This window comes from Hyperolius riggenbachi, chromosome 6 (genome assembly GCF_040937935.1).
Source record: "Hyperolius riggenbachi isolate aHypRig1 chromosome 6, aHypRig1.pri, whole genome shotgun sequence".
Classification (NCBI taxonomy): domain Eukaryota; kingdom Metazoa; phylum Chordata; class Amphibia; order Anura; family Hyperoliidae; genus Hyperolius; species Hyperolius riggenbachi.
Genome location: NC_090651.1, coordinates 119,303,251 through 119,330,278, shown reverse-complemented (window position 1 = coordinate 119,330,278; position 27,028 = coordinate 119,303,251). Strand labels below are relative to the sequence as shown.

The window sequence follows — 27,028 nt, the reverse complement described above, 5'->3', positions numbered from 1 at the left end:
TGCGTCAGTACGTACGCACACGTGACGCGGAAGTAGGGTCGGCGCTGCCACCGGAAGCGATGCTAAACGCTGGCTCTGAACAGTATTTAATCAGTAGCCATTGCCCAACATAGTTGCAGCCTCCGTAGAAGCGCTGTTTAGCGCAAAACGGCTGTCAGGCATCCTGTGCCCAGCACCCACCGTCATCCACGCCTCTTCTCACCAGGGTATGCGTTTCCTCATGCCATAATTTTTTGCAAGTTGTTGCACGTTCGCACTTTATCTTTGCTACAATAAATTGAACACTTGCAGCAGTGCCAGCTTTCCTGCCTTCTTTGCTTGCTGCTATAAACTAAAACTATGTACACATGCTAGATGGTTCTCAGCAGTTGGCTAGTCGGCCTGTTGTGTGTATGGCAGCCCCTATGCATCGTTGAGAGATCCAAACTGCTGGCTCATGCCCGAGCCCATTGTTCTCACACTTAGGGCCCTTTTCCACCTGCAATCGCTAGCGTTCACGCTGAACGCTAGCGATTGCTGAATCGCAAAACCGGCGATTCCCCCGACGTTTGCGGCCGCGATTTTGCTATGCTATGCACTGCATAGCAAAATCGCGGCAATTATCGCTCCGCCGTGCGTTCGCGTTCCCGACAAAATCGAATCGCGGTAGTGGAAATGACCTACCGCGATTCCTATGTTAAAAAGCAAACCGTAGCGATTGTAAAATCGCTAGCGGTTTGCGGTTTTGCGATTCAGCCAGCGCAAACGCGCTGGTGGAAAAGGGCCCTTACTCCTCACGATTCATTATGTGCCTTGCCATTGTCCCTCATCCCCCTCCACAGCAACAGGACACACTGCTACCATTGACCCGAACTGTCACTCAAGATAGAGTCCTGATCACCGTGGGCAAATGGTAATTGCACCTGTGTACATGTATTTCGGCTAACAGTTTATAATGCTCAATTCTGCAAAGTTTAAGTAATTTCTGCATGGGGGGGGGGGGGGGGGGGGGGGTTGAGTTTGAAGGGTCGGCTTTAAACCGCTCCTTTGTCCCAGCATGCGTCCTGCAGAGCTCCCCATAGCAAAAGCAGCACATTTCCCACCTAACCAATGCAGTGCATCGTCCTCAGTCCACCCCGTTGTTGCAAGTCATGTGACATGCAGAGGACCAGCACTAGAGGGAGCTGGAGGCGGTGTGGATAGACAGCGCTGCACTCCATCTGGAAGGTGAGAACAGCACAACAGGTGCAGGGGGACAATGGAGGCGTACGAGAGATAACGACGCTGGAGACTTGGGCACAGGACACAGCCGGTATATGGCTGATCCTGCTGCCGCACAAGTCCGGGCCGTGTTAATTACTATTCCCCCTCCAGGCCGCCATGGATAGTGGGGGTATGAAATAAGCCGAATTATTGTTTTAAAAGCAACTTCAGCTCAGTCTGACGGCGCTGAAGTTACTCCTAGTGCCTGCTATAGCCGCAGTTCCTATTACGGCCTATGGTGGCGCCGGCTGCGCCCAAGTCTCCAGCGCTGGATTCAGCGTGTTTGCACTGGAGGCAAAGGCGACAGATGGCGCAGTGTTCTGACAAAAGAACAGATTCAGGTTAAAAATGAACCTGCAGTCCACATCTTGTTCTTTAACCGGGGACTACCTGTACTGAATATTTTTAACTGCGGCCAGGCGTTCCGTTACATTCATCCCAATATTGCAAGCTGTTACCGCCGCACACTTAATTGACAACATGGCCCAAGATTTTCCAACCTGCCTTCTCTATAAGTTTGACCACTTTTGCCCCAAAATTGGCCGATCAGGTGCGCTTGCTGAGTCGAGTTTTAGCCAATTGGATACAATTTAGTTAGTTTGCAGTTGTCACGCTGCTCCAATATTTTAACTTACCTGGGGGCTTCTTACAGCCCTCTGGACTCGTATTGTGCCAACGTCGTCCTGATCACCTACAGCAGCAACTTCCACAAAGCTGGCCTGTTGCACCCTGGACGCAAGCATTGCGTAGTATGCGGAAATCTCTACTGTGCAGAACGCCCAACTCAGGGCCACGCATGCGCAGTAGCCGCGATTTCTGTATACTGTGCAACCCTTGCTTCCAGGGTGCTCGGGGCCACGCCATAGGTGCCGACAGGCCAGCTTTGTGGAGGTCGCCGCTGCTGGCCAGAGGGGATCAGGACAGCGTGGGTGCAGTACGAGTCCAGGGGCTGGAAGAATCCCCAGGTAAGCAAGTTTAAGAACCCCTTTGGGATGAAATAACCACACAGATAGATGTAGATCGATAAAAAATTCTGTGCCCAAGATTGGTCCGCTGAACCGAAACATAGAAATGGAGACCATAAATATGTATGGAAATACACAGCACTCACAGGATACCAGAGCCGTAAATCTTCAGAGAAAAGGGGGTAGACATTTTTTAGGAGAAGGAGGATAGATACAATGGTTTATCTCAAATGTTTTTTTCACCTCAGATGTTCTTTACAGAGAACCCAAGGTGGGTTTTAAGAATGCTATTAGGACACCGAGGCTCTGCTTTCCCCCAGAAAAAAAACCTGCCATGCTAGCGACATGCAGCGTGTCGCTAGCTGGCTGTTTACATCCAGGCTATCATTTACCGCCGCTCCACCGCCTCCTCTAGATCGCCTCTCCCCGCCTACGTCCCTTCCCTCCAATCAGCTTATGGAGGCGGGGAGGGAAGGGATGCAGGCATGTCGCTAGCAGGGTTTTTTCTGGGGGACAGTGGAGCGCAGGGGGTCAGGGCACAGTATAATAACAGAGGCTGGTCATTGTATGCAGAACCAGCCTCTGTGTCCTAATACCATTCTTAAAACACCTCAGGTTCTCTTTAAGACAAATTAAATTACGCTTTTCTCCTGACGGACTCAAAGTGCTTGAGCTGCATCCACTAGTAGCAGTGTTAGGGAGTCTAGCCCAAAGACACCTTACTGAATAGGTGCTAGCATAGATTCCGCTGTATCAGTCGGATGCAGTCTCAGAAAGCTCTGCCGCATGTAAGGCCCAGTGCACACCAAAACCGCTAGCAAATCTTCAAAACGCTAGAGGTTTTTGGAGCAGATTTCAGAGAGATTCTAGGCATGTTTAGAGACTTTCTAAACATGCCTGGTGGTTTTTTTGAACGTTTTTGTGTAGCAGATTACAAATATTGTTACAGTAAAAGCTGTTACTGAACAGCTTCTGTAACAAAAATGCCTGGAAAACCGCTCTGATCTAGCATTTTCCAGAGCGGTTTGAGCTTTTGCTATACTTTACATTGAGGCAGAAAGGCTTCTGCAAACCGCAAAAAGTGCTGCAGGACCCACGTTTGCGGTTTGCTAAAAACCTCAAACCGCTGGTGTGCCTCATCCCACTGAAACACTAGCTAGGTGTTTTCACATGCGGAAGCGGTTTGGAAAAAACGCTACAAAAACCGCTCTGTGTGCACCAGGCCTATGGCACAAGTGGTTTGATGGGATGGCTAGTCGAGCATTGGACAGTGCAATACATTTGTTAAAGGATACCACAACTGAAATGTGACATAATGAGATAGACATGTGTATCTACAGTGCCTAGCACACAAATAACTATGCTGTGTTCTTTTTTTTTCTTTCTCTGCCTGAAAGAGTTAAATATCAGGTATGTAAGTGGCTGACTCAGTCCTGACTCAGACAGGAAGTAACTACAGTGTTATCCTCACTAATAAGAAATGCCCCTTTTTTACCTCTTTTTGCTCTCAGAAGCCATTTTCTGCTAGGAAAGTGTTTTATAGTTGGACTTTCTTATCAGTGAGGGTCACACTGTAGTCACTTCCTGTCTGAGTCAGGACTGAGTCAGCCACTTACATACCTGATATTTAACCCTTTCAGGCAGAGAAAGAAAAAAAAGGAACAGCATAGTTATTTGTGTGCTAGGCACTGTACATACACATGTCTATCTTATGTCACATTTCAGTTGTGGTATCCTTTAAGTAGAGCAAATCTTTACCTACTTGTGTGCTTTTTTTCTGAGACAGTATGGCTGACAGCTTCTCTAACAGGTGCAACAACTCAGTTTGGTAAGTGCATTTTGTTGCTCACTGCATTTAGTGTGCAAGATCACATTCACCATTCGGTCAACTGCTAAGATGGTGACGGGTGTGAATACAGTCCTTGTGTTGCAGCATTACACCATGTCCAGTTTTATTCTCTACGAGGTACTGAGAGGTAATATGAAGATAAAGAGGACCATTTCTACATGCAAACATTACGGCTGTTCACATTCACATATTTTTCAAGTATTGATTGTTGAGCGATGTGCATGACCATACAAAAATTATTGAATCGGATGGTCACATGGGCTGTAATAATTGCTAGACATATTGTCTTAAAGCTCTAAAAATTAAAAAAAAAAAAAAAAAAAAATGTATTCATACTTTGGGCTTCCTCCAGCCCCATCCGCTCGGACTGCTCCCACACTGCCATCCTCCGCTGCCCGCAGCTTCGGGAACCAGGTCCCATCACTGACGCCAGTCGCGGCCAGCTACACAGGAGAAGTGCGCCCTTAGCTCATCACTAGAGATGGCCCGAATGGTTCGCGGCAAACTTCCGGTGGTTCGCGGAGAGCCGCAAACTTTTCCGGAAGTTCGGTCCGCCCTCATAATGCACCATTAGATTCAACTTTGACCCTCTACATCAGTCAGCAGGCACATTGTAGCCAATCAGGCTACACTCCCCCCTGGAGCCACTCACCCCCCTTATAAAAGGCAGGCACCGCCGGTCATTATACTCACTCGTGTGCCTGCAATAAATAGAGAAGGTACAACTGCTGCAGACTCTCTCATAGGGAAAGATTAGTTAGGCTCTTGTAGGCTTGTTAGCTTGCTCCTTGCCAATTCTTATTGCTAAAATAGCACCCCACAACAGCTCTTTTAAGAGCTAATCTTGTTCTTGTGCTCTATTTTTTTTCTGTGTGTCCCACTGACACTAGTGTTGCATAGACACCCTTGATAATTCACTGTGTGTGCCACTGCCAGGCCCAGCACATTTAGTGACTACCTGTGTGTGACAGGCAACTGCACATTGTAATACCCAGTACTGCATATACCTACCTACCCTGTTCACAGTGCACCCACCTACCTACATGGAGCTGAGCGCACACAGTGTCACTGTGCCTGTCCGCTACCTGTGTGTGACAGGTGCACATTGTACTACCCAGTACTGCATATACTTACATGTTGTGTTCAGTGCACCCACCTCATCACTGCATATACCTGTTGTGTTCAGTGCACCCACCTACCTACGGGAGTGCACGCAGTGTGATATAACACTCCGTGCATACCTGTTAACTGCACATTGTAATAGTTAAGTCAGCGCATACCTTTCACTTCACCCCCCAATATGGACACAACGGACAAAACAGGCAGAAATAGACGTAGAGTAAGGCCACCCGGCAGGTCTGTGCGAGGTCGTGTTGATGTGATTTCGTGCAGCCCCCGACCAAAGTACAGTGCTCAGAAGAAGGCACATCCCATCAACTTCCAAGATTGTCAGGACGTGGTTGACTAACAGAACACAATCTTCCGTAGCCACCAGCGCTACTACAAGCACCATATCCGTTGCATTTGACACGTCGCAGGAGTTAATTAGTGGGGAAATAACCGATTCACAGCCATTATTGTTACAACTAGATGAAGGCGCTAAGTTACACCACCTAATTTGTCTGAGTTAGGCAGCGACACTATGGAGGTAATGTGTGAAGATGAAGTACCTGCTGTTGGTGCAGTTTTGGAGGTGTCTGAGGCAAGCGAAGCTGGGCAGGATGATTATGATGATGACGACGATGATACAGATCCCACATATGTTCCCAATAGAAGAGATGAACAGGGGGACAGTTCAGAGGGGGAATCAGAGGAGGAGACTAGTTGCTGAAAGAAGCAGAGGGAGCTCGCCAGAAACAGCTGGTGGCAGTGCCCGGCGCCATGTATCGCCACCTATGTACAGTCAGCCAACATGCCCTTCAATGTCAGCTGCTGATGCCACCATAGTGCCATCACCCCAGGTGGGCTCAGCGGTTTGGAAATTTTTTAATGTGCCTGCCTCAGATTGGAGTAATGCCATCGGTTGTCTCTGCCTCCAAAAATTGAGCCGAGGAAAGGCCAACACTCACGTAGGGACAAGTGCCTTCCAAAGGCACATGGAGAAAAAAAGGCACAAACTGCAATGGGAAGAGCACCTCAGCAAAAGCAGCACACAAAAGAAAAGCCACCCTCCTCTTCCTCCTTCAGGTGCAGCATCTTCAGCCGCTTTCTCCCTTGCACCTTCAGTCACCCTCCTCCACTCCACCTCTGCCCTTGAGCGGTTCCTGCTCCTCTGCCCATAAAGGAAATCTTTGAGCGGAAGAAGCAAATTTCTGCCAGTCACCCCCTTGCCCGGCGTCTGCAAGCCGACGGACTCTGAGGCCTTTCATAAATTTGTGGCCAATGGGACACCGCAGTGGAAGATACCAGGCCGCAATTATTTCTCTAAAAAGGAGATACCCAAACTGTACCGTGAAGTTGAGAGGCAAGTGGTGTCATCTCTGGCACACAGCGTTGGGTCAAGGGTCCACCTGACCACGGATGCCCGGTCTGCCAAGCATAGTCAGGACAGGTACATTACTTACACAGCCCTTTGGGTCAACCTGGTGACCGATGGCAAGCAGGGAGTACGTGGCTGTGTAGCGGACCAACTTGTGACACCTCCACGGCTTGCAGGAAGGCCTCCTGCCACCTCCTCTCTTCCTGCTACATCCTCTTCGCTGGCGTCATCCTCCTTGGCTGAGTGGCAGTTCAACTCTACTGGTGCTGCGATCTCCTCTCCAGCTACATAGCCCCATCTCCCCAGGGCCTATGCTGCATGCCAGGTACGACGGTGTCATGCCATCTTAGACAGCTCTCCTGGCTGCTCTTAACAGGTGGATCAGTGGCTGACCCCGCACCAGCTGGAGATCGGCAACGTGGTGTGTGACAACGGCAGCAATCTCCTTTCCGCTTAGAATTTGGGAAAGCTGACATGTACCCTGCATGGCACATGTGCTGAATCTAGTCATTTAAAGATTTGTGTCAAAGTACCCAGGCTTAGAGGGCGTCCTGAAGCAGGCCAGGAAGTTGTGTGGGCATTTCAGGCGGTCTTACATAGCCATGGCACGCTTTGCAGACATTCAGCGGAGAAAACTTGCCGGTGAGACGCTTGACATGCGATAGCCCGACTCGCTGGAATTCGACCCTGGTCATGTTCTCTTGCCAGCTAGAACAGGAGAAAGCCGTCACCCAGTACCTCTAGAATTTCAGTAGAAGGACACAATTTGGGGAGATGGGGATGTTCTGGCCCCCGAACTGGACACTGATGCAAAATGCATGCAGGCTCATGCGGCCGTTTGAGGTGACCAACCTGGTGAGTCGACGTGAAGGTACCATCAGCGACTTGATCCCGTACGCTTACTTCCTGGAGCGTGCCGTGCGTAGAGTGGTGGATCAAGCTGTGGAGGAGCGTGAAGAGGAACAATTACGGCAGGAACAGTTGTGGGAGCAATTTACATCAGAATCAGAGGTTTCCTCAACACCTGCGGCAGCACAGGGGGGGGGGGGGGGGGTGGAGAAAAAGTTGTGTGGGGAAGAGGAGTCAGACTTGGATGATGAGGAAGGTGTTTCTTTGGAGGAGGCGGCGGCAGAAGAACAACCGCAGCAGGGGGCTTGTGCTGCTCGACGTTCCGGTGGTATTGTTCGTGGCTGGGGGGGGGGGGGGGGGGGGGGGGGGGAGGACTTACCTGACATCACTGAGGAAGAGCAAGAGGAGATGGACAGTACGTCTGGATCCAACTTTGTGCAGATTGAGTCTTTCATGCTGTCCAGCCTGTTGAGGGACCCCCGTATAAAAAAAAAAAAAAAAAAACACCACCAAGGGGAATGAGCTGTACTGGGTGGCCACGGTATAGGCACAAAGTGGCGGCCATGTTACCAACTCATCAGAAGGCAGAAAGGATGCAGCACAAGCTGGCAACTATGCTTTACGCTGCCAGTAATCCTCCTCCCATGTCCATGCAGGTAAGGACAGGACACTCCAGCGATCTCATGGTGATGTCGGACATGCGGACATTCTTTAGTCCAACGCCTCGCCTTAACGCTTCCGGATCCACCCTCCACCAACACCTGGACTGGCAGGTAGCCGACTACCTGGCCTTAAAGAGACACTGAAGCGAGACTAAATCTCGCTTCAGCTCTCATATATAGCAGGGGCACGTGTGCCCCTGCTAAAACGCCGCTATCCCGCGGGTAAACGGGGGTCCCTTCACCACCAACCCACCCCCCACAAAGGCTGGTCGCAAAGTTGGTCGTGGACTTTGCTTCCTGGAGGCAAGGGCTAACGGCCGCAGCCCTGCCTCCAGTCGCGTCTATCAGACTCGCATCGCCGCCTCTCCCCCGCCCCTCTCAGTGAAGGAAGACTGAGAGGGGCGGGGGAGAGGCGGAGATATGCGCTGACAGACGCGCGTGGGGCAGGGCTGCGGCGGTTAGCCCTGCCCCAATGCGGAAGCGCTCCCCCGCATTACGAAGGGGATTTGAGGGGACAGGGACCCCCGTTAAGCCGCGGGATAGCAGAGTTTTAGCAGGGGCACACGTGCCCCTGCTATATATGAGGTCTGAAGCGAGATCTATTCTCGCTTCAGACTCTAAGTGTGGATGTAGACACTGTGGGCAGCAATGAACCCTTGGACTACTGGGTGCGCAGGCTTAACCTGTGGCCAGAGCTGTCCCAATTTTCTTCTGTCTTGCCCTGCCTCAAGCGTTCTATCAGAAAGGACCTTCGGCGCAGCTGGAGACATTGTCACCGAGAAAAGAAGTTGCCCAAGTCACAAAAGTGTTCAGTACCTCACCTTTATCAAAATGAGGCATGGATCCCGGAGGTCTACCGCCTGCCCCAAGACTAAGTCAGTCTCCACACACAGCATCTCTGCCTGCATGCCGTGTGACTGGCTGCCTGCCCCAAGACTAAGTTGCTCCCCACACAGCACCTCTGCCCGCAGGCCGCTTGACTGCCTTCTCCGCCACCACCAACAGGGTCCAGGACTCTAGGCGGATTCCTGAATTTCTTAGGCTAGCAGCGGCCGCTATAATAATTTTTCTGGTGCGTGTACATGCCTGCCTAATTTTTCTGGCTGCACTACAGCTGCAACAACAAAACAAAAAGGCATGTACATGTGCCCATTCCCCTTCGTGATGATTACCTTGATGTGGTGAAGGGGCTTGCGTATCACAATGAAGCAATGACCGACGGCTATATGAGTGTCTTGGGGGGGTGGCACACAAAAGATAAGGTCGTTGCTTCATTGTGGACAGACCAAATTTGATCAGCTGGACAGTCACCGTTGTTCTATCATTGAGCTACCACAGCCCGGTGATCATATGGGCTTGAAAACCGCCACAGCCTGCACTCTGGCCATGGTGCGCACAAGTCCAGCATGGCCGTCACTACGCAAACCGCTGTTTGCGGTGCATTACACAGCGAATTTGGTGTGTCAGTGTGAAGCAGAACTCTAATTACACTCCCTGATTGATGTATACACATGCAAGATGTTTTAAAGCACTTTAGGCCTGCAATTTAGCAGTCAATGTGATTTCTGCCCTTAAAAAACGCTGCTTTGCGTCCAATCCAGATTTTTCCCCAGGACTTTTGGCGTGTATCCCACTCCGCCATGCCCCTTCCAGGTGTTAGACCCCTTGAAACATCTTTTCCATCACTTTTGTGGCCAGCATAAATTTTTCTAGTTTTCAAAGTTCGCCTCCCCATTGAAGTCTATTGCAGTTCGCGAAAGTTTGCGTGAACCGAACTTCGCGGGAAGTTCGCGAACCTAATATCGGAGGTTCGGGCCATCTCTACTTATCACTCCAGCAGCTGCTGGAGAGATACGTAGAGGGCGCACTTCTCTTATGCCAGACTGGCTCCAACTGACAGAAGTGCAGGGACCCGGTTCCCGAAGCTGCGGGCAGTGGAAGACGGCGTGGAGGCGATCTGAGCAAATGGGGCTGGAGGAATCCCCAGGTATGTATAAAATCTTTTTAATGTTACAGCTCTGGTACACTAAAGTAAAATCAGAGATCTTTGAAAACAAAGCTTTGATACTTACCTGGGGCTTCCTCACGCCCCATAAACACATCCTAGTACCACGCCATCCTCCCACGGTCTGCTGTTCAGCCGTTCTCTACTCCCTAAAAATTTGGGGAGTGCAGGAAGTGTGGCTGCTGAGATATTTTGGGTGTTTAGCGCCAGCAGCATAATAGGAAATGTGGCAGCACAGGCTCCTACTGCGCATGCGGGGAAGCATCAATCAAAGAGGCAGCACGATCAGACAACCAGGGCTGTGGAGTCGGTCCAAAAATCCACCGACTCAGACTCCTAATTTGCATATTACAGTTTTGTTGATTAACAGTATGTAACGTGAAATTCGTCTCTTAACTGCCAATGCTTAGGAATTTTACAAGACAACTGAAGTGAGAAGGATATGTAGACTGCCACATTTATTCCCTTTAAGCTAAAACTAGTCCTTGGTAAGAGTACTTGTAAAAAGGTACAGATCGGAACAAAGCACATCTATCAGGCCCTAGGCAATATAACTGTGGGTACATGTAAGAGTGATGTCCATGTACTCGGCAGGGGAATGAGGAGATTCTTCCTCTATTGCACATCTGAACATGGATCAGGCCCTAAGCAATGTAACTATGGGTACATGTAAGAGTGATGCGCAGGTACTCTGCAGGGGAATAAGAAGATTCTTCCTCTATTACACACTTCCTCCAGCCCCCTTCAGGCTAATCAGTCCCTCGCTGTCCTCCTCCGCCACCTGGATCTTCTGCTAGGAGTCCAGGTACTTGATCCAGTCTGGTGTAGTGCGCATGCACACACTCCGCCGCCGGGAGCGTACTACACCTGCGCAGCACTATTGTGCAGGTGCAGAATGCTCTTGGCTGTGGAAGCGGCACGTAGCCAGACTGCTCTGACTGGCTGAATTACCTGGACTCATAGCAGAAGATCCAGGTGGCGGAGGAGGACAGCGAGGGACTGAATGGCCTGAAGGGGGCTGGAGGACGCCCCAGGTATGTATAAAACTTTTCTTTTCATCCGTCTCAGGTACCCTTTAATTCATAGTCACCAAACCAAATTTTAACAACATATCAAATTATTTGATTTCATGAGCAAAGAGAGTGCATACATTTGCATAAACCAGCATCAATACAAAATTATTTCCATCTCATTGACAGCTACACATCAGGCTTTATACTCACAGCATAGATGTTATTTCGTATATATAAGAGATTCCTGTGTACACATCATATATACAGTCACAATCAGATGTGTATATCTGACTTTAAAATATGGGGACTGCTTTATTGAAGCAGCACAAGTAACTCATTTTGATTGGTTTATTTCATTTTTGTGGACTGAACACAGTTATTACTGTATATATACATTATTTTAATGACTATTATCTGAGAAATAGAACATTTGATCATATTTTCCATTTTAATTAGTTACAAATTCATTAGGAGTCGGTCCATTTTTTCCCGACTCCAGGCACCCAAAACTGCTCCGACTCAGACTCCACGACTCCACAGCCCTGCAGACAACACCGGCCGAGAGCATTATTGTTCCCACTCATCCAGCTTGAGCATGGCGTCACAGCTGAACCAGTCAGTCAGTCAGCCCCCCCCCCTTTCTCCCAGCATAGCAACACGACACGTTACTAGCCCAAGAACATGTCTGTACAGCCTCAGCCCTGCAACGCCACCCGAAGGACCAGCCAACACCACTTTAGGGGACCCAGTAGGAAACCTCAATGAAAATCTGGTAACGCGATTGGGTGGCCAGTACCCTCTTGAACTGCTAGGTTTCAGATAGGTTGTAGTAAACTACACCCACGGTATGCAGCCAATCACAGCACATCATGCTGTAGAGGGTGCTGTGATTGGAGAACTGTTCCCCATGAGGTTTCCAGCTGGGCACCCTAAACTACGCTAGTGGTATGATACCTGCCGTCAGATATGCCAGTATGCGAGTAAGAGGTAGTTCACGTCTCTACTATAAAGATATTAGATTGTACCAGGGCTGTGGAGTCGGCATAATTTTAGGTACCTGGAGTCAGAGGTTTCATAAACTGAGGAGTCAGATGATTTTTGTAGCAAATCCATAGCCCTAGTAAGTATTATGCTGGGTACACACTGAGATTTTATGGTTGATTTACTGTCAGATCGATTATTTCCAACATGTCCGATTTGCTTTCCGATTGATATCCTAGCATTTTCTGATCAATTTCCGTTAACATTAATTGGAAATCGATAGGAAAGCAAAATCGGACATATTGGAAATAATCGATCTGTCAGTTAATCGACCATAAAATCTCAGTGTGTACCCAGCATTAGACTAAGGAGTGAGTCAAAGCTATTCTGGGCACCTGAAGTTGGAGTCTGGTTTCATAAACTGAGGAGGCAGATGATTTTTGTACTGACTCTACAGCCCTGGATTGCACAATCACTGGTTAAATCCAAGTAACCACCTGTCAATGAGTAAAGTTCTACAATGGCGAAACAATAATCCGCGGGAAGCTTACAGATGATCTTTCCATGAGCCAATACATTTTTAGTAAACAGTAAGGTACAGCTACAGCAGCAGCTGTCAGTTCATAATTTCTATACAAGAAAATCATGACAAATCATGTGGTACTTGCCCATGTGAATAAAAAGCGGACATTTATGCAGACCAGGTGTAAAGGTTACCATACACTATACAAAAGTCTAAATTGGGAGCTAGTCAAATTGATGTAACCCACTGGGAAACCTTGGACCACTGCCGTTCCAACAAATTGCAGCAAACTCACAGCTGCTGAAAGCAAGGTGCCCAACAAGTACATACATAGACCAACATTTTGCGCTCTTTAACAGGTCATTCATTTAAAAACACTATCCACACCACCAACCAAATAGGTTTAAAAAAGAAAAAAAAAAAAAGTTGAGCAAGTGGAGGCAGTAGCCGAAGCAAGCGCTGTACCTGAATGCCGTGGGCAAGGATACCGGCGTCCAATTTTAGAATTTACTAAATTAGTGGTGTATATATGTGCGTACTTAAAGAGGCACTACAGCGAAAAACTGTAAAATTTTAAATATGTGCAAACGTATACAAATAAGAAGTACATTTTTTCCAGAGTAAAATGAGCCATAAATTACTTTTCTCCTATGTTGCTGTCACTTACAGTAGGTAGTGGAAATCTGACAGAAGTGACAGGTTTTGGACAAGTCCATCTCTTTATAGGGGATTCTCAGGGATATATTTATTTTCAAAAGCATTTAGTGAATGGCAGTTGCTCTGTCCAACTGCCAACAAAACTGTAGAGAGCAGGGAAGCTGGCCAGTATCTGTTTAAATCCTTTTTTGGGGGAATATCTTTATAAAGAATAAAAGCCTTGCTGAGAATCCCCTATGAAGCGATGGACTAGTCCAAAATCTGTCACTTCTGTCAGATTTCTACTGCCTACTGTAAATGCCAGCATTATAGGAGAAAAGTAATTTATGGCTTATTTTTCTCTGAAAAAAAAAAAATTACTTATTTATGGTTTGCACATATTTTAAATTTTACATTTTTTCGCTGTACTGCCCCTCTAATTTTAGCAGCCAAGAGATTGCTTTGATTTATGGCAGGGAACAACAGTGTCTATGAGGCGTGCCAGCAGGGCTGTAGAGTCGGAGTAGAGGAGTCGGAGTAATTTTTGGCACCCGGAGTTGGAGTCGATTTCATAAACTAAGGAGTCGGATTATTTTTGTACAAAATCCACAGCCTTATTAAGTATTAGACTAATGAGTCGGAGTCGAGGAGTCGGAGTCTGAGCCATTTTGGGTACCCAGAGTGGTGATTTCATAAACTGAGGAGTCAGAGTTGGAAGATTTTTGTACCGAGTCCACAGCCCTGCTTGCCAGTGATGAGGATGCGAACCAGAGGCGCCAAAAAGAGTAAAAACATAAAAATTAAAAATGGGGGGAGACCTTGTTCACGGCTCACCACCCATAGAAACCAAGAACCAGCATAAGACTCAATGTTCAGTAAGAACAATCACAATTTATTGGTACTCCCAGGTGCTACGCGTTTCACGGGATTATCCCGCTTCCTCAGGCAATCAGACAGGAGCACAAGCAATTAGGGGTCTGGTATACACTCAGCGCCTCAGTCTGCTTGCCAGTGAGGCACCTCAACTAGACCAGCTTTAAAAACTGTGGTGGAGTCATCTTGGTGAGGACGATGGCATTACTGATGAATAATGCTATGTCTTGTATGTCATTATCACCACCAATCACAAAAATCATCAAATTTAAACGCACGTAAACATATACAAATATTAAGTACATTTCTTCCAGCGTAAAATGAGCTATAAATGACTTTTCTCCTACGTTGCTGTCACTTACAGTAGGTAGTAGAAATCTGACAGTACTGACAGGTTCTGGACTAGCCCATCTCCTTATGGGAAATTCTCATGGTTTTGTTTATTTTCTGTCCAACTGCCCAAAAATTGTGCAGTGAGTAAGGAGGCTGGCCAGCATCTTTATATAAATTCTTTTCAATGAGTGCCTTTATAAAGAATAAAGGTCATACTGAGAATCCTCCATGAAGAGATGGACTATTCCAAAACCTGTTGGTTCTGTCAGATATCTACAACCTACTGTAAATGACAGCAACATAGGAGAAAAGTAATTTATGGATCATTTTATTCTGGAACAAACATGCTTATTTGTATAGGTTTAAATTTATTTTAAACTTTACAGTTTTTCGTGATAGTGGTCCTTTTAAGAGACTCTGAAGTGAGAATATATCTCGCTTCAGAGCTCATAGTTAGCAGGGGCATGTGTGCCCCTGCTAAACCGCCGCTATCGCGCCGCTAAACGGGTTCTTTGGTGGTGTTAAAACAAAAACAGACACTTACCTGGGGCGGGGGGGACCGAGGATCGAGGCAGGGAACAGAGGATCGTAGGAGGACAGCGCAGGACAGGACAGCAGCAGGGGGCCGATAGAGCCCCCAGGTAACGGTTGGGTTTTTTTTTTGTTTTTTTAACCGCCACCAAAGAACCCCTTTGAAGCAAAAATAAATCTCGCTGATTCTCTTATATATAGCAGGAGCATGTTTTCCCCTGCTAAAACGCTGCTGAACGGGGGTCCCTTAGTCAGTCTGCCTTCACTGAGAGAGGCGGGGAGAGCAGAGATCGGCCACCTGATAGATGCGCTGAGAGGCAGGGCTGTGGCCGTTAGCTCTGCAAGTTGGTCGTGGATTTTGAAGGGGGGGGGGGGGGGGGAGGAGGAGATTTGGGAGATAGATATAGAGATATATAGAGATATAGATAGATATATATGTTACGGCCAGAACCCGAAGTTTGGCCACTTCTAGTTCTGGCCGGCCACTTCGGGTTCGCGAAGTGGCCGCTGCGCTGCGGACAATGTTAGAAATGGATTGATTCCTCTGAGGTTAATGCATCTTCTGGCCGCAGCGCAGCGGCCAAACTTATAACAACTTCGTTAATTTATTGCAATTCAGCCAGCGGCAATGTAACAATTCAAGCCGCCGGCTTTTTCTCTGCCTCGCTCTCTCCTCTTATGGGCAGCCGACGGGGACATGCGTGTCCCCGAGAGTCGTTCGTGGCGCCAGAGCAGCAGAGCGGGGAGGCTGCAGACATCGCTTCTGCCAGCACCCGCTCTGCAAGAACGGCAGGATTCCCCTGCCGCGACAAACGACTCTGGAGGGGGGACACGCGTGTCCCCGCCGGCTGCCCATAGAAGAGCGAGAGAGGCGGGAGGGAGGAGAGAGAGGCGGGGGCAGGAGAAGGAGAGAGAGGCAGAGAAAAAGCCGGCGGCTTGAATTGTTACATTGCCGCCGGCTGAATTGCAATAAATTTAACAAAGTTGTTATACGTTTGGCCGCTGCGCTGCGGCCAGAAGATACATTAACCTCAGAGGAATCAATCCATTCCTCACATTGGCCGCAGCGCAGCGGCCACTTCGCGCATTGGCCGGCCAGAACTAGAAGTGGCCAAACTTCGGGTTCTGGCCGTAACATATATATGAATCAGCGAGATTTATTCTCGCTTCAGATTCTCTTTTAAAGGGAAGGTCCAAGCAAAATAAAAAAATGAGTTTAACTTACCTGGGGCTTCTACCAGCCCCATGCAGCCATCCTGTGCCCTCGTAGTCACTCACTGCTGCTCCAGTCCCCCGCTGGCAGCATGCCGACCTCGGAGGTCGGCGGGACGCATTGCGTACATTTTTACGCATTCCCACTAGTGCAGGAACATTAACAAATACATTTTTACGCATAGAGGTTTAATGCGTAAAAATGTACGCATTGGACCACTAACGCGTAAAAATGTATGTGTTAATGTTCCTGCACTAGCGGGAATGCGTAAAAATGTACGCAATGCGTCCCGCCGACCTCCGAGGTCGGCAAGCTGCCAGCGGGGGACTGGAGCAGCAGTGAGTGACTACGAGGGCACAGGATGGCTGCATGGGGCTGGTAGAAGCCCCAGGTAAGTGAAACTCATTTTTTTATTTTGCTTGGACCTTCCCTTTAAGAATCTTGAATAACCTAACTGCTGGTAAAACTTCATTCTTCTTCACTCTCTCAAACCAAGTACCCACCAGAGAATGGATCAGGGAATCTACAGCGACAACCGATCATTCCCTGTTCCATCTTCATGCAGCATGAGAACAAACGGGCACAAATTATTGCTCAATCGCAGTAAACAAGGGGACTGTACAATCTGTCGTTCAGTGATTGACACGAGTCAATCGCTGTGCATCGTAAATTCATAATGCCTAATACACAGTACAATGTTGCATGCGATAGATGGATCAGATTGATAAAAGACGTCATATTGCTCCCAATCATTTCTGCACTTGATTTCTCATAGCAGTAGATGGAAAAAGAGAAGAAAAACAAAAGATAAGAGAATTGAGTGCAGAATCGTGCGGAAAAAACAATCGGTACAGAAAATTGGACGGAAAAATCGTACCATACCCAACAAAAGAATGCACCCACAGTACCAAAATCCTGAAAAAGATTTTTGCAGAAAAGTCACCCATCTCAAAAATCCCACCATAGATACAGACTTTCCATGTACCAGCAGGTAACAAAGGATCAGATCCCTGGGCGAGAGCAGCAAACGGTACATGGCAGCTGTAGCGGAACTACAACTCCCAGCAGTGACATCACATACACAAAATCCCCTCTATTAACACTGATGGGTCTCCAGAGCAGTCATAGGGCAGCAAGTCCCCCCCCCCCCCCCGTAGCTCCGCAGACAAAGCAGAGCCCGTGCTGCTGATCCCCGGTGTACCCTTCACCGAGAAGCCTCCCCACCGCCGCCATACAACCGCCCACCCCAGCCACGCTGCCCGAAGCACTCACCGACTCGTCGACGCCATGATTACGGCACCCGCTGACCTCGCAGTGTTCAGCCGTCAGCACACTTCTCCTTTTATAAAGCACGGTCACGTGGCTAAGGGGAAGTGGTCAGATCAGCAGCAGAGAAGCGTTCTTGAATTGTTAGCTGCCACGCATGGGCACAACAAATTTAGTACAGTAGGCAGGACTTGAAGAATTGACCTGTATTGCGCATGCGTGGGATGTAACCATACTCTGTCGTCTTGTTCAACCCTAGCCTGGGTAACTCCCACCACTTCCCCGCCGCCTCAAAAAAAAAACACCTTTGTCTACCAGCCCGGTGTAATGTCTGATTGCGCTGCCCGGAAGCTTCCTTCCACACTGCGTAGCACGCATGCTCAGCGGTGAAGTTAACGATGCTGCTGGAGGTAAAATACTAAATATCTTCACTTCCACACCTCTTACACTCCCCAAATCTTCAGGGTAGGTAGGGGACCCCCCGAACTACCTCTATACCAAATTGCAGCCCCCGAGACCCGCTGGTTCAGGAGATAGATTACAGAAACCGATCTCTGGAACCAGCCGGTCTGGGGGGCTGCAATTTGGCATAGAGATTGTTCTGGGGGTTCCCTCCCTACCCTGCAAATGTGGGGAGTGGAGAGGTGTGGGAACTGAGATATCTAGTATTTTACCACCAGCAGCATCATTCAATAGGAAATGTGGCCACACAGTCTCCTACTGCGCATGCGTAGTAGCGCAAATCAAAAGGTGCAGCGTAATCAGTAGAGATGGGAAGTTCGGATCTTTTCAATGATCCGGATGATTCGAATCGGATCATTGAAAAGATCCGGATCTTTGATCCGAATCTCGGATCATTTTACTACCGAAGCATTCGGGGTGAAATGACTAGCAGGACAGGTCTTTCCCTGCTGTGGACAGGAGAAGGGGAGGGGGGTGGACACACAGAGAAGGGGAGAAGATGGACAGAGGGCACGGAGTGGACAGAGAAGGGAGGAGGGACGAGCAGAGAGCAGAAATGTTTGCTTGCAAACAATACCCACATGCAGCAATCATATGCTTTACATGTATTTCACCTATATGCTCATCTGTATACTTTGACTGCAAACGTCGCACAGTGAAGGAAAGCATTCCCAGAAGATAAGTGCAGCTGTTTAGTGCCGAGTGCAGTGCAATCACAGTGCCTGCAAAGTTACTGAGCTGCGCTGAGCCAAAAGCTTCCAATGTGATCACTGGGCACAACTACGGAACAGACAGCCTGTAATGGGCAGCACATTATAGCCAGTATGTGTGCTCTACACATATCTGGCAGTGGCACGATGTCCCCTCTCTCTCATATACCTGTCCCTGCAAGGCTGCCTCCCCTCCAACAGAGCGATCCATCTCTGCTCTGCTTCTAAGACCCCGCTGCCCGCTGAGATGGGGCGTGTCGCTTCTGGCCCCGCCCCTTTTGCGATCCGAATCGTTCATTTTGATGATTCGGATGATCGACTCATAAAATAGATTCGGATCAAAGATCCGAATCGTTCATGATCCGGACAACACTAGTAATCAGACACAACATCGGCTTCTTCTAGCACAGGTGTAGTGAAAAGTTTTGCATCTTTGTCAGATTTTGCAACCAGATGCAATATTTATAGCTCTCACTATCATAAAGTGCAACCTAACCAATTGTTTAGCACACCTGAAGTGAGAGGGATATGGAGGCTGCCATATTTATTTCCTTTTATACCAGTTGCCTGGCTGTCCTGTTGAGTCTCTGTCTCTAATAATTTTACCTATAGAGCCTGAACAAGCATGCAGATCAGGTGCTCTGACTGAATAAGCTGCATGCTTGTTTCAGTTGTGTGATTTAGACACTACTGCAGGTCAGCAGGATTGCCATGCAACTAATATTGTTCAAAAGGCTCTAAACATGGCAGTCACCATCAGGGCAGGATTTGTACTTCTTACCGCCCAAGGCAAACTGTCACCAGCCACCCCCTGAACATCAGCATCTCAACTATCATTCCTCCCACCCCAGTATAAGTAGGAAGATGCTGCTTCCCCTCCCCCAGCTTTTTTTTTTGCACTATAGGTAGCCTGATGCTTCTTCTCCACCCCACCCCAGTAGGTAGGCAGAAGCTCCCCCCACCCCATCTATAGGTGGCAAGATACCCCTCCCCATAGGTAGCCAGATGCTTTTCTCACCTCACTCCTATAGTCAGATGCTTCTCCCTGCCCACCCTACAGGTAACCAGATGCAGCATCCTCCCTCCCCCCATAGCTAGCCAGATGCCTCTCCCCTCTACCTCCCCATAGGTAGCCAGATGCTTCTCCCACCTCTTTTACCCATAGCTAACCAGATGCCTCTCCATCTCTCAAGGTAGCCAGATGCTTCCCCCCTCCTATCCCCATAGCTAGCCAGATGCCTCTCTCCCCTCCCTCCCTCCCAGGTAGCCATATGCCTCTCTGCCCCCCTTCTCTCTCGCTCCCAGGTAGCCAGAAGCTTTCCCCCTCCCTCGCAGGTAGCCAAATGCCCCCCTCCCACTCTCAGATAGCCAAAAGCTTCCCCCCTCTCTCCCAGGTAGCCAGAAACTTCCCCCATCCCTCCCTCCCTGTAAGCAGCAAGATGCTTCTCCCCCCTGTCACAGACCACAAGGGCCGATCCGTAATTGGGTTAATTGCCCAGATTCAGAAACTCGGTCTCGCTGTCAATTTGCACATATATGCCCATATGTGGATTCACAATCTATGAACCGACTAGCCGAGAGGAGTGTTCTGATTCTATTCTGAATTTCAATTGCTTGCCACCACGTGCTAATAATGGAGCACAACCGTAACTACAGTATAACACACTGAGAACACTTAACTAGCCCTTAGCAGTATGCAGGGATTGATGCCACATCCGTCTCTCTGTGCTCGATTCAAGCATACAGGTTGTAGATACTATAGATTAGAAGGTAACATTTTCGGAGGAGGGAGTACGTTTGTGTATGTTCAGTTACAGGTCATAACTGTTAAAATGATTTACATTTTAATAACACAAATGCATTACACAAATTTACATAAACTAATAAACATATAACACAAAGCATAAAATAAAAGGGAGTAAATGAGATGGGTTACTTAGCTGAGTGCAGTCCTTTTGGGATTGAATAAAATATAGTCCAGTTCAAATGTAGGCATTGATATCAGAGTCCTTGAAACAAAGCAAATTATGGAGGTCCATGTGCCCTGATCTCCTGCGGGGCACGTGTGTGAAGATCTTAAGGGGCCCATACACTCAGCCGATTTTCTGGCCGACCAATCGATCCAAATCGATCGATCGATTGGCAATCGGTTGGCCAATCGACCGATCGATCGATGGCCGATTTCGATGGTTTTCCATCGAAACTGGCAGGGTGGAAAATCTAGGTCGATCTGATGAGATTGCTTATCATTTTGCATTGGCCTTAATGGAAATCTGATGGCAAAAAAATGCCATCAGATCGATTTTCAATAGGTTTAAAACTGAAATCTATTGGAATTCTATCCTGGTAAAAAATGTTCTAAAAACGCATCAGATAGATCATCAGATGCATTTCTTATCTATCTGCTGCCAATCTGACGAGTGTATGGGCACCTTTAGTTGATGGAATTTAGGAGATAAAATGGCCGCTGAGCTGCGAGTCCTTTTATGGGATCTGTCCTTTGTTTTTTATCTCTAAAAAACTGGGTGTGTATACCCACCCCCTGGTGAGTAAGGTAGGCAAAATTTCTACAGGCAAAAATGACAGCTTATCAATAACCTTTGCCATTTCTTCCTGGATTGGCCTACAGTGAAACCGGGGGCAATTTTAGAAGCTGCGGGCGACGGGTCACTCTTAATCAAATAATACTAAATATCGACTGTGATAATTCCTTCGCTAGATATTAATAACTGAGACTTTCCATTGTCTAATTCAGAGTTTTGGAGGGAAAGGTTTTAAATTGCAGTTGGGATAGGCTATAGTTACAATGAAAAGAACATTTGGCATCAACAGGTAGGTGTGCTGAGCTAGGCGTGAAATGTTCCTATCCCAGGGTTTCCAGAGAAGGGGAGGAAAAGGAAAAAAAAAGCTTCCTAAGTACATTTAAAAAGGAAAATGACAGTAGCTCTGCTAGACAATACGGAAATCGATTGCAAATCGGCACAACTCTCTGTACTGTTCATGTGTTGATGACACCCCCCCCCCCCCTTACCTGTAGGTAGCCAGATGAGTCTCCTTCTCCCTCCTCTGTAGGTAGCCAGATTATTCTCCCCCTCCCTCTCTGTAGCTAGCCAGATGCTTCTGCCCCCTCCCTCCCTGTAAGAAGCCAGATGCTTCTTCCCCCTCCAACCCTTTAGGTAGCCAGATGCTTCTCCCACCCTCCTTCCCTGTAGGTAGCAATATGCTTCTGCCCCCCTCCCTCCCCCCAGGTAGCCAAACGTGCACCCCCTTCCTCCCCCCAGGTAGCCTCCCCTGTATATAGCCAGATGCTTCTCCCCCCTCCCTCCCTGTAGATAGCCAGGTGCTTCTCCCCCCCCCCCCCCCTGTAGATAGCCAAATGCTTCTCCCCTCTCCTTCCCTGTAGATAGCCAAATGCTTCTCCCCCCCCTCCCTCTCTGTAGATTGCCAGATGCTTCTCCCCCTCCCTACTTCTCTGTAGGTAGCAAGATACTTGTCGCCCCTCCTTCCCAGATAGTCAGATGCCTCTCACTGCAATATTTGCAAGTGCGAACACGCTAATGCAGGGTGGCCACAGACTGCCCCTCAGCCACCACTTATTTGGCCAGTAAATCTCGCGCCTTAGGCCATGGCCTATGTGGCCTAGCCAGAAATCCAAACCTGGCCAACATATACCTCTCAGTTCAAGTGTACTTTAAAGTTATTACTATCATAAAATGCTACCCAACCTCCATATACTGATGCCTAACCCTAAATACCCCCCTTCCGAATTTCTATGATAGTTATTTTGCAGAGGAGGTTAAATCCTTTTTTTTTAATCTATTTTGTACCTGAGTCCAATGTGTGATGCATTAAACAGACACAAGCTCAGATTATCTGGGCTACGAAGCTGCCTGCTCCCCTATTAGCTACCCTTTACCCTCCTGTATCCAGGGCCAGTTTTAGCTACAATTGGGTCTGGGACAAAAGAAAGCTGACTCCTAGGACCCATCCCACCACTCCCCAGTCACACAATATCATTAGGTGTCCATCAAATGTCCCTAAAAGCATTGTTGGGGGACCCAATTATTTTCCTCCCTTTTCCCTTACAAAAGCAGCTTACACAGCTGAGTCTTACTTAATCCAGGCAGGACACAAGGGACAGCACCATGCTTTATTCTCCCGCCTTTTCTCTCTGACAGTGCAGCTTATCCTTGTTCCCTGCAGGCATGTATGGGGTCATCATAGCTGGAGAGGGGGAGGAGGGGTAAGAGTAGGACATGAAAGTGGTAAAATTGGCCAATCAAAATTGGATGTGTGTACGCATTCTTAAGACCCTTCACCTTCATTACAGTTTTCTCAGTAGCTCCATTTTCACTTAGCACATCTTTCTCCTCACAGGAGAGGTAAAATAAGAACAGGTTGAAAGTGATAAAGTCTAAGCTTATGCTTATTCATCAACACCACATAACATAGCATTAGTGAATTGACTAAATCAGGGGTCCCCAAACTTTTTCGGTCAAGAGCTGAGGTCAACATACTTCAGACTGCTGGGGGGACGGAACATACATAAATTGATGCCCCAATTAATACACTACGATCAAGTGGGTTTTATACCAACAAGAGAGGCCAGGGATGGCACTATTAGAGCACTTAATGCGGTTCAGTGGGCTCGGTCGGGGGCCTCAACGATGATGCTATTTTACACTGGGATTTTATTGGCTGTACCCTGGCTCACATTGGTCTTACCCAGAGAATGACAACATATCATGGCCTTATATGCGGCACCATCGGCGATGGTTAAGGTTAATGGCGAACTCTCTGCCCCTTTTAACATCCTGAATGGAACTAGACATGGGTGTCCACTCTCCCCTCTAATATTCACACTATCCCTGGAGCCTCTATTGTGTACCATTAGACAAAATCATGACATACAGGGGCTCAGTCTACCAGCATAAAATAGCAGCATATACTGATGATCTCGTGTTTTATGTGACGAACCCTATTATTTCTATTCCTAACCTTCTGAAGGAGCTTTCACACTATGGTCAACTGTCCAACTTTAAAAAAAATTATAACAAATCTGAAGCCTTAAGGGGCCCATACACTGGTCGATTTTAGCTATCGATCGACGGCCAATTCAACCCCTTTTGATCGAAACGGCTAGAATTCGATGCAGCAGAAAGCATGATCGATCGGCAGAACGATCGATTTCCGTCCGATTTCGATCGTTCGGTCCGGACGGAAATTCTGGGTCGATCAGCTGCTGGCAGCAAATTGATGGCCCATAGGGTTGCATTGGACCAAATGGTGCAACACTGCATTTTGTTTGAATTTCAATTATGAAATCTATCGAAATTCGATTCCTACTGTGTGGCACACATCAGATACATTCCTTTCAGATTCGACCTGATAGGCATCTGACAGAAATCTATCTGGTGGTCGAATCTGCTGCAAATCTATAAGTGTATGGGCACCTTGTTAGCCTGAGCCCTGGTGTGAAATCTAGCTTACAATCTTCCTTTCCTTTGAAATGGGCATCTCGAGCGATAGCTTACCTTGGTACAAAAATCTCGAACAACTTATCTGATATTTTCCAACTTAATTATGCCCCTGTATTAGGCCAGATTAAAAAAAGATCTGAAACAATGGGATACAGCTAGATTCTCATGGTTTGGTAGAGTAAATATAATCAAGATGAGTGTACTCCCTAGATTTCTTTATATTTTCCAAACATTACCCATAAGCATTCCTCCCTCTTTCTTTGTGGAAACTCGACGCTCTCTCCAGAGGTTTATCTGGAAAAGTAGGCCCCCTCGGCTCAAATATGCTTTGATGACGCTACCAAGAAAGGGGGGATTGGCAGTCCCAAACATAGGTAAATATCACACAGATGCTTTCTCACCAGGATTGTTGACTGGAGCCGACATACAGTAGATTTTATGAACAGTGGGTGGAAATAGAATCGGACATAGTTGGCATGAATTTGGGTCATATACCTTGGACAAGTATCTCCCCCACGATTTTAGGGAAAATAATCCTTTAAAGAAGTTACACATTATCAATGTTCACAAAATGCATATCCTTTCCCGATTTATCGCCATGACCCTCACCAATATTACCATTATTGGACAACCCCAAGTTTCCACCGGGAATACAAGTAGCTGCTTATAAACACTGGAGGAGCACTCATATTTTGAGAGCATGTCATCTTATACTAGATAGTACCTGGATTAGCTTACCCTCCATACAAACAGAGCTTAGACCCATACTCTAGACCCATGGTCACATTTACAATGTAAACATTTTTTTACTCAGTCAAGGCAGTAAGGAGAGTTTGTCCAGGAGGAACACTACATGTGAAGATCTGTGTGTTGCAGAGGGATATGCTGTAGGTGAGTTGTCACAGATATATACTCTCCTACACCCTAAAAAAAAGACTTTACTTCTTTTCGAGCTAAATGGGAGACAGCACTGGGTCAGACATATACAGACTCACAGTGGTGGAAAATAGTCATTCTGGCCCATACATCTTCAATGTCTGCACGTGTTCAGGAGTCAGGGTATAAGAATCTTACAAACCGGTACCAGACACCAGATAAATTACATAAAATGTTCCCTGACTCAAGTCCGTTGTACTGGCGCTGTAATGGTGAAACAGGATCCCTATTCCACATCTTCTGGACCTGTACAAAGTTGAATCAATATTGGGATTCTGTCAAATCTATTCTATCTCAGATTAGCGGGACCCCTCTTATCACAGATCCCTCATATTACCTTTTGCATAACACTACTGCCAGTCTGAAGATATATAAAAAATCATTAATTAAACATTTTATTAAGGTAGCCAGAATGACTATCGCTAAATATTGGAAATCTCCCCAACCTCTTTCTAGTCGAGATTGGTTCAAAGAAATAGATCATTTTAGACCAATGGAAGACCTGATATATACGATACAATAGAACTGCACAGTTCAGTAACACTTGGGCTCCTTGGTTAGAGTATGAAGAAACCAAAGAATACGGGAGGATTAAGGCAGCCAACCAATAGATGCTGATGCTCTGATCCCTGGCAAGAATTGAACGTACACAATTGGGACATTGTCAACCTATGTCTGACCTAGACATCCCCTGGGGCTTCCCCCCTGGTCTAGCTTAGATATTTTTCTCTTTTCTTTCCTTTTCTCTTTACTAGGATATTTCTCCTTCCCTGATTTTTCCTTTTTTTCCTCTATTTATTTGCGAGATACTTAGATTGAACTATGTTTCGAGTATGGCTCGGTTTAAAGGGAACCTGAAGCGAGTAAAATTATTTAAAATAAACACAGCACATAGCTGCAAATGAATATTACATACTAATTTCACTGTCAGTTCCTCTCAGAGGCTCACCATTTTCTTCTTACAAGGATCCCTTCCAGTTCTGACAATATTTTGTCAGAACTGAAATATACCAGTTACTGTCAGTTATATATCTGCAGCTGTTATGGAAGAAAAGAGATGTGAAATCTTGCGCTACTGCAGGCAAATGGTCAATGTGGACCACAAACTGATCACACAATGGCAGCTCCTTGAACGCTCGGCTGTGAGCGGATGACTAGAGGAGAAAGCAAAAAACAGGAGGAGCGCTCCGTAGTGTGATACCTTTTAATTGAATGAAAGACTGCGCAATAAAAAATACACTTACTAGATGTATATGAACAGTAGGCTTTAAAATTGGCATGTAGCCCAGAAAAGAAACGTCCCCTCATAGAAGCAGAACCTGAGGCTGCAGTGGCCAGCGGCAGCAAGGATCCAGATGGTGGGTGGACAGCAGGTATCCCTTCGAGGTGACTGTGTGCAGGTTACGTCAGTTAACGTACCTGCATGCACACAGTGCTGCTTTATATAGCAGGAGTCAAGGGAATGATTTCCCAGAGTAACTTGGGGTTAACGAGGGTGAAAGGGTAGGGGGCGGAGTTGAAACCGCATGAGCAAAAAGCCCTATATTGCAACCTCCTGACAGAAGGCTCATATCTAGCCCTGATGTGAACTGACTGGTTAAATCAGTTGAAAATGTCAATGTGACACATAAAGAGTGATTCACACGAGACACGCTGACAGCGTGCCTGTGTATTGCTAAGGTTACCATCCTCCAATAGCTGGGATGGAGGAAGTGACCAGCATGACGGCAGGGGGCGTGGCCTCCACCATACACATACAGAAGTGGAAGCCTCAGCTTCCCCATTGACCGTCCGGGACAGCAGGGGGCGTGGCCTGCTATTCATATACATCTAGTAAGTGTATTTTTTTATTGCGCAGTCTTTCATTCAATTAAAAGGTATCACACTACGGAGCGCTCCTCCTGTTTTTTGTTATATATCTGCAGCTGTCAGTTATAACTAAATGTGCAAGGTAATGTCCATGTTTCCCTATGACTCAAGTGGGTGATATTACAGTTTAACAGTGTGCTGACCAGGAAGC

General features: G+C 47.3%; 1 protein-coding gene across 1 annotated transcript in view; it reads right to left on the bottom strand.

Annotated features, from left to right (window-relative positions):
* Positions 1–17,623, bottom strand: part of GTF2B (general transcription factor IIB) — a 55,533-nt gene extending 37,910 nt beyond the window's left edge. The window contains exon 1 of the mRNA XM_068242618.1: positions 17,427–17,623. Within this exon, the coding sequence (XP_068098719.1) occupies positions 17,427–17,443 (17 nt within the window). The 5' untranslated portion in view covers positions 17,444–17,623. The remainder of the gene's footprint in view (positions 1–17,426) is intronic.
* Between the last annotated feature and the right edge of the window lie 9,405 nt (positions 17,624–27,028).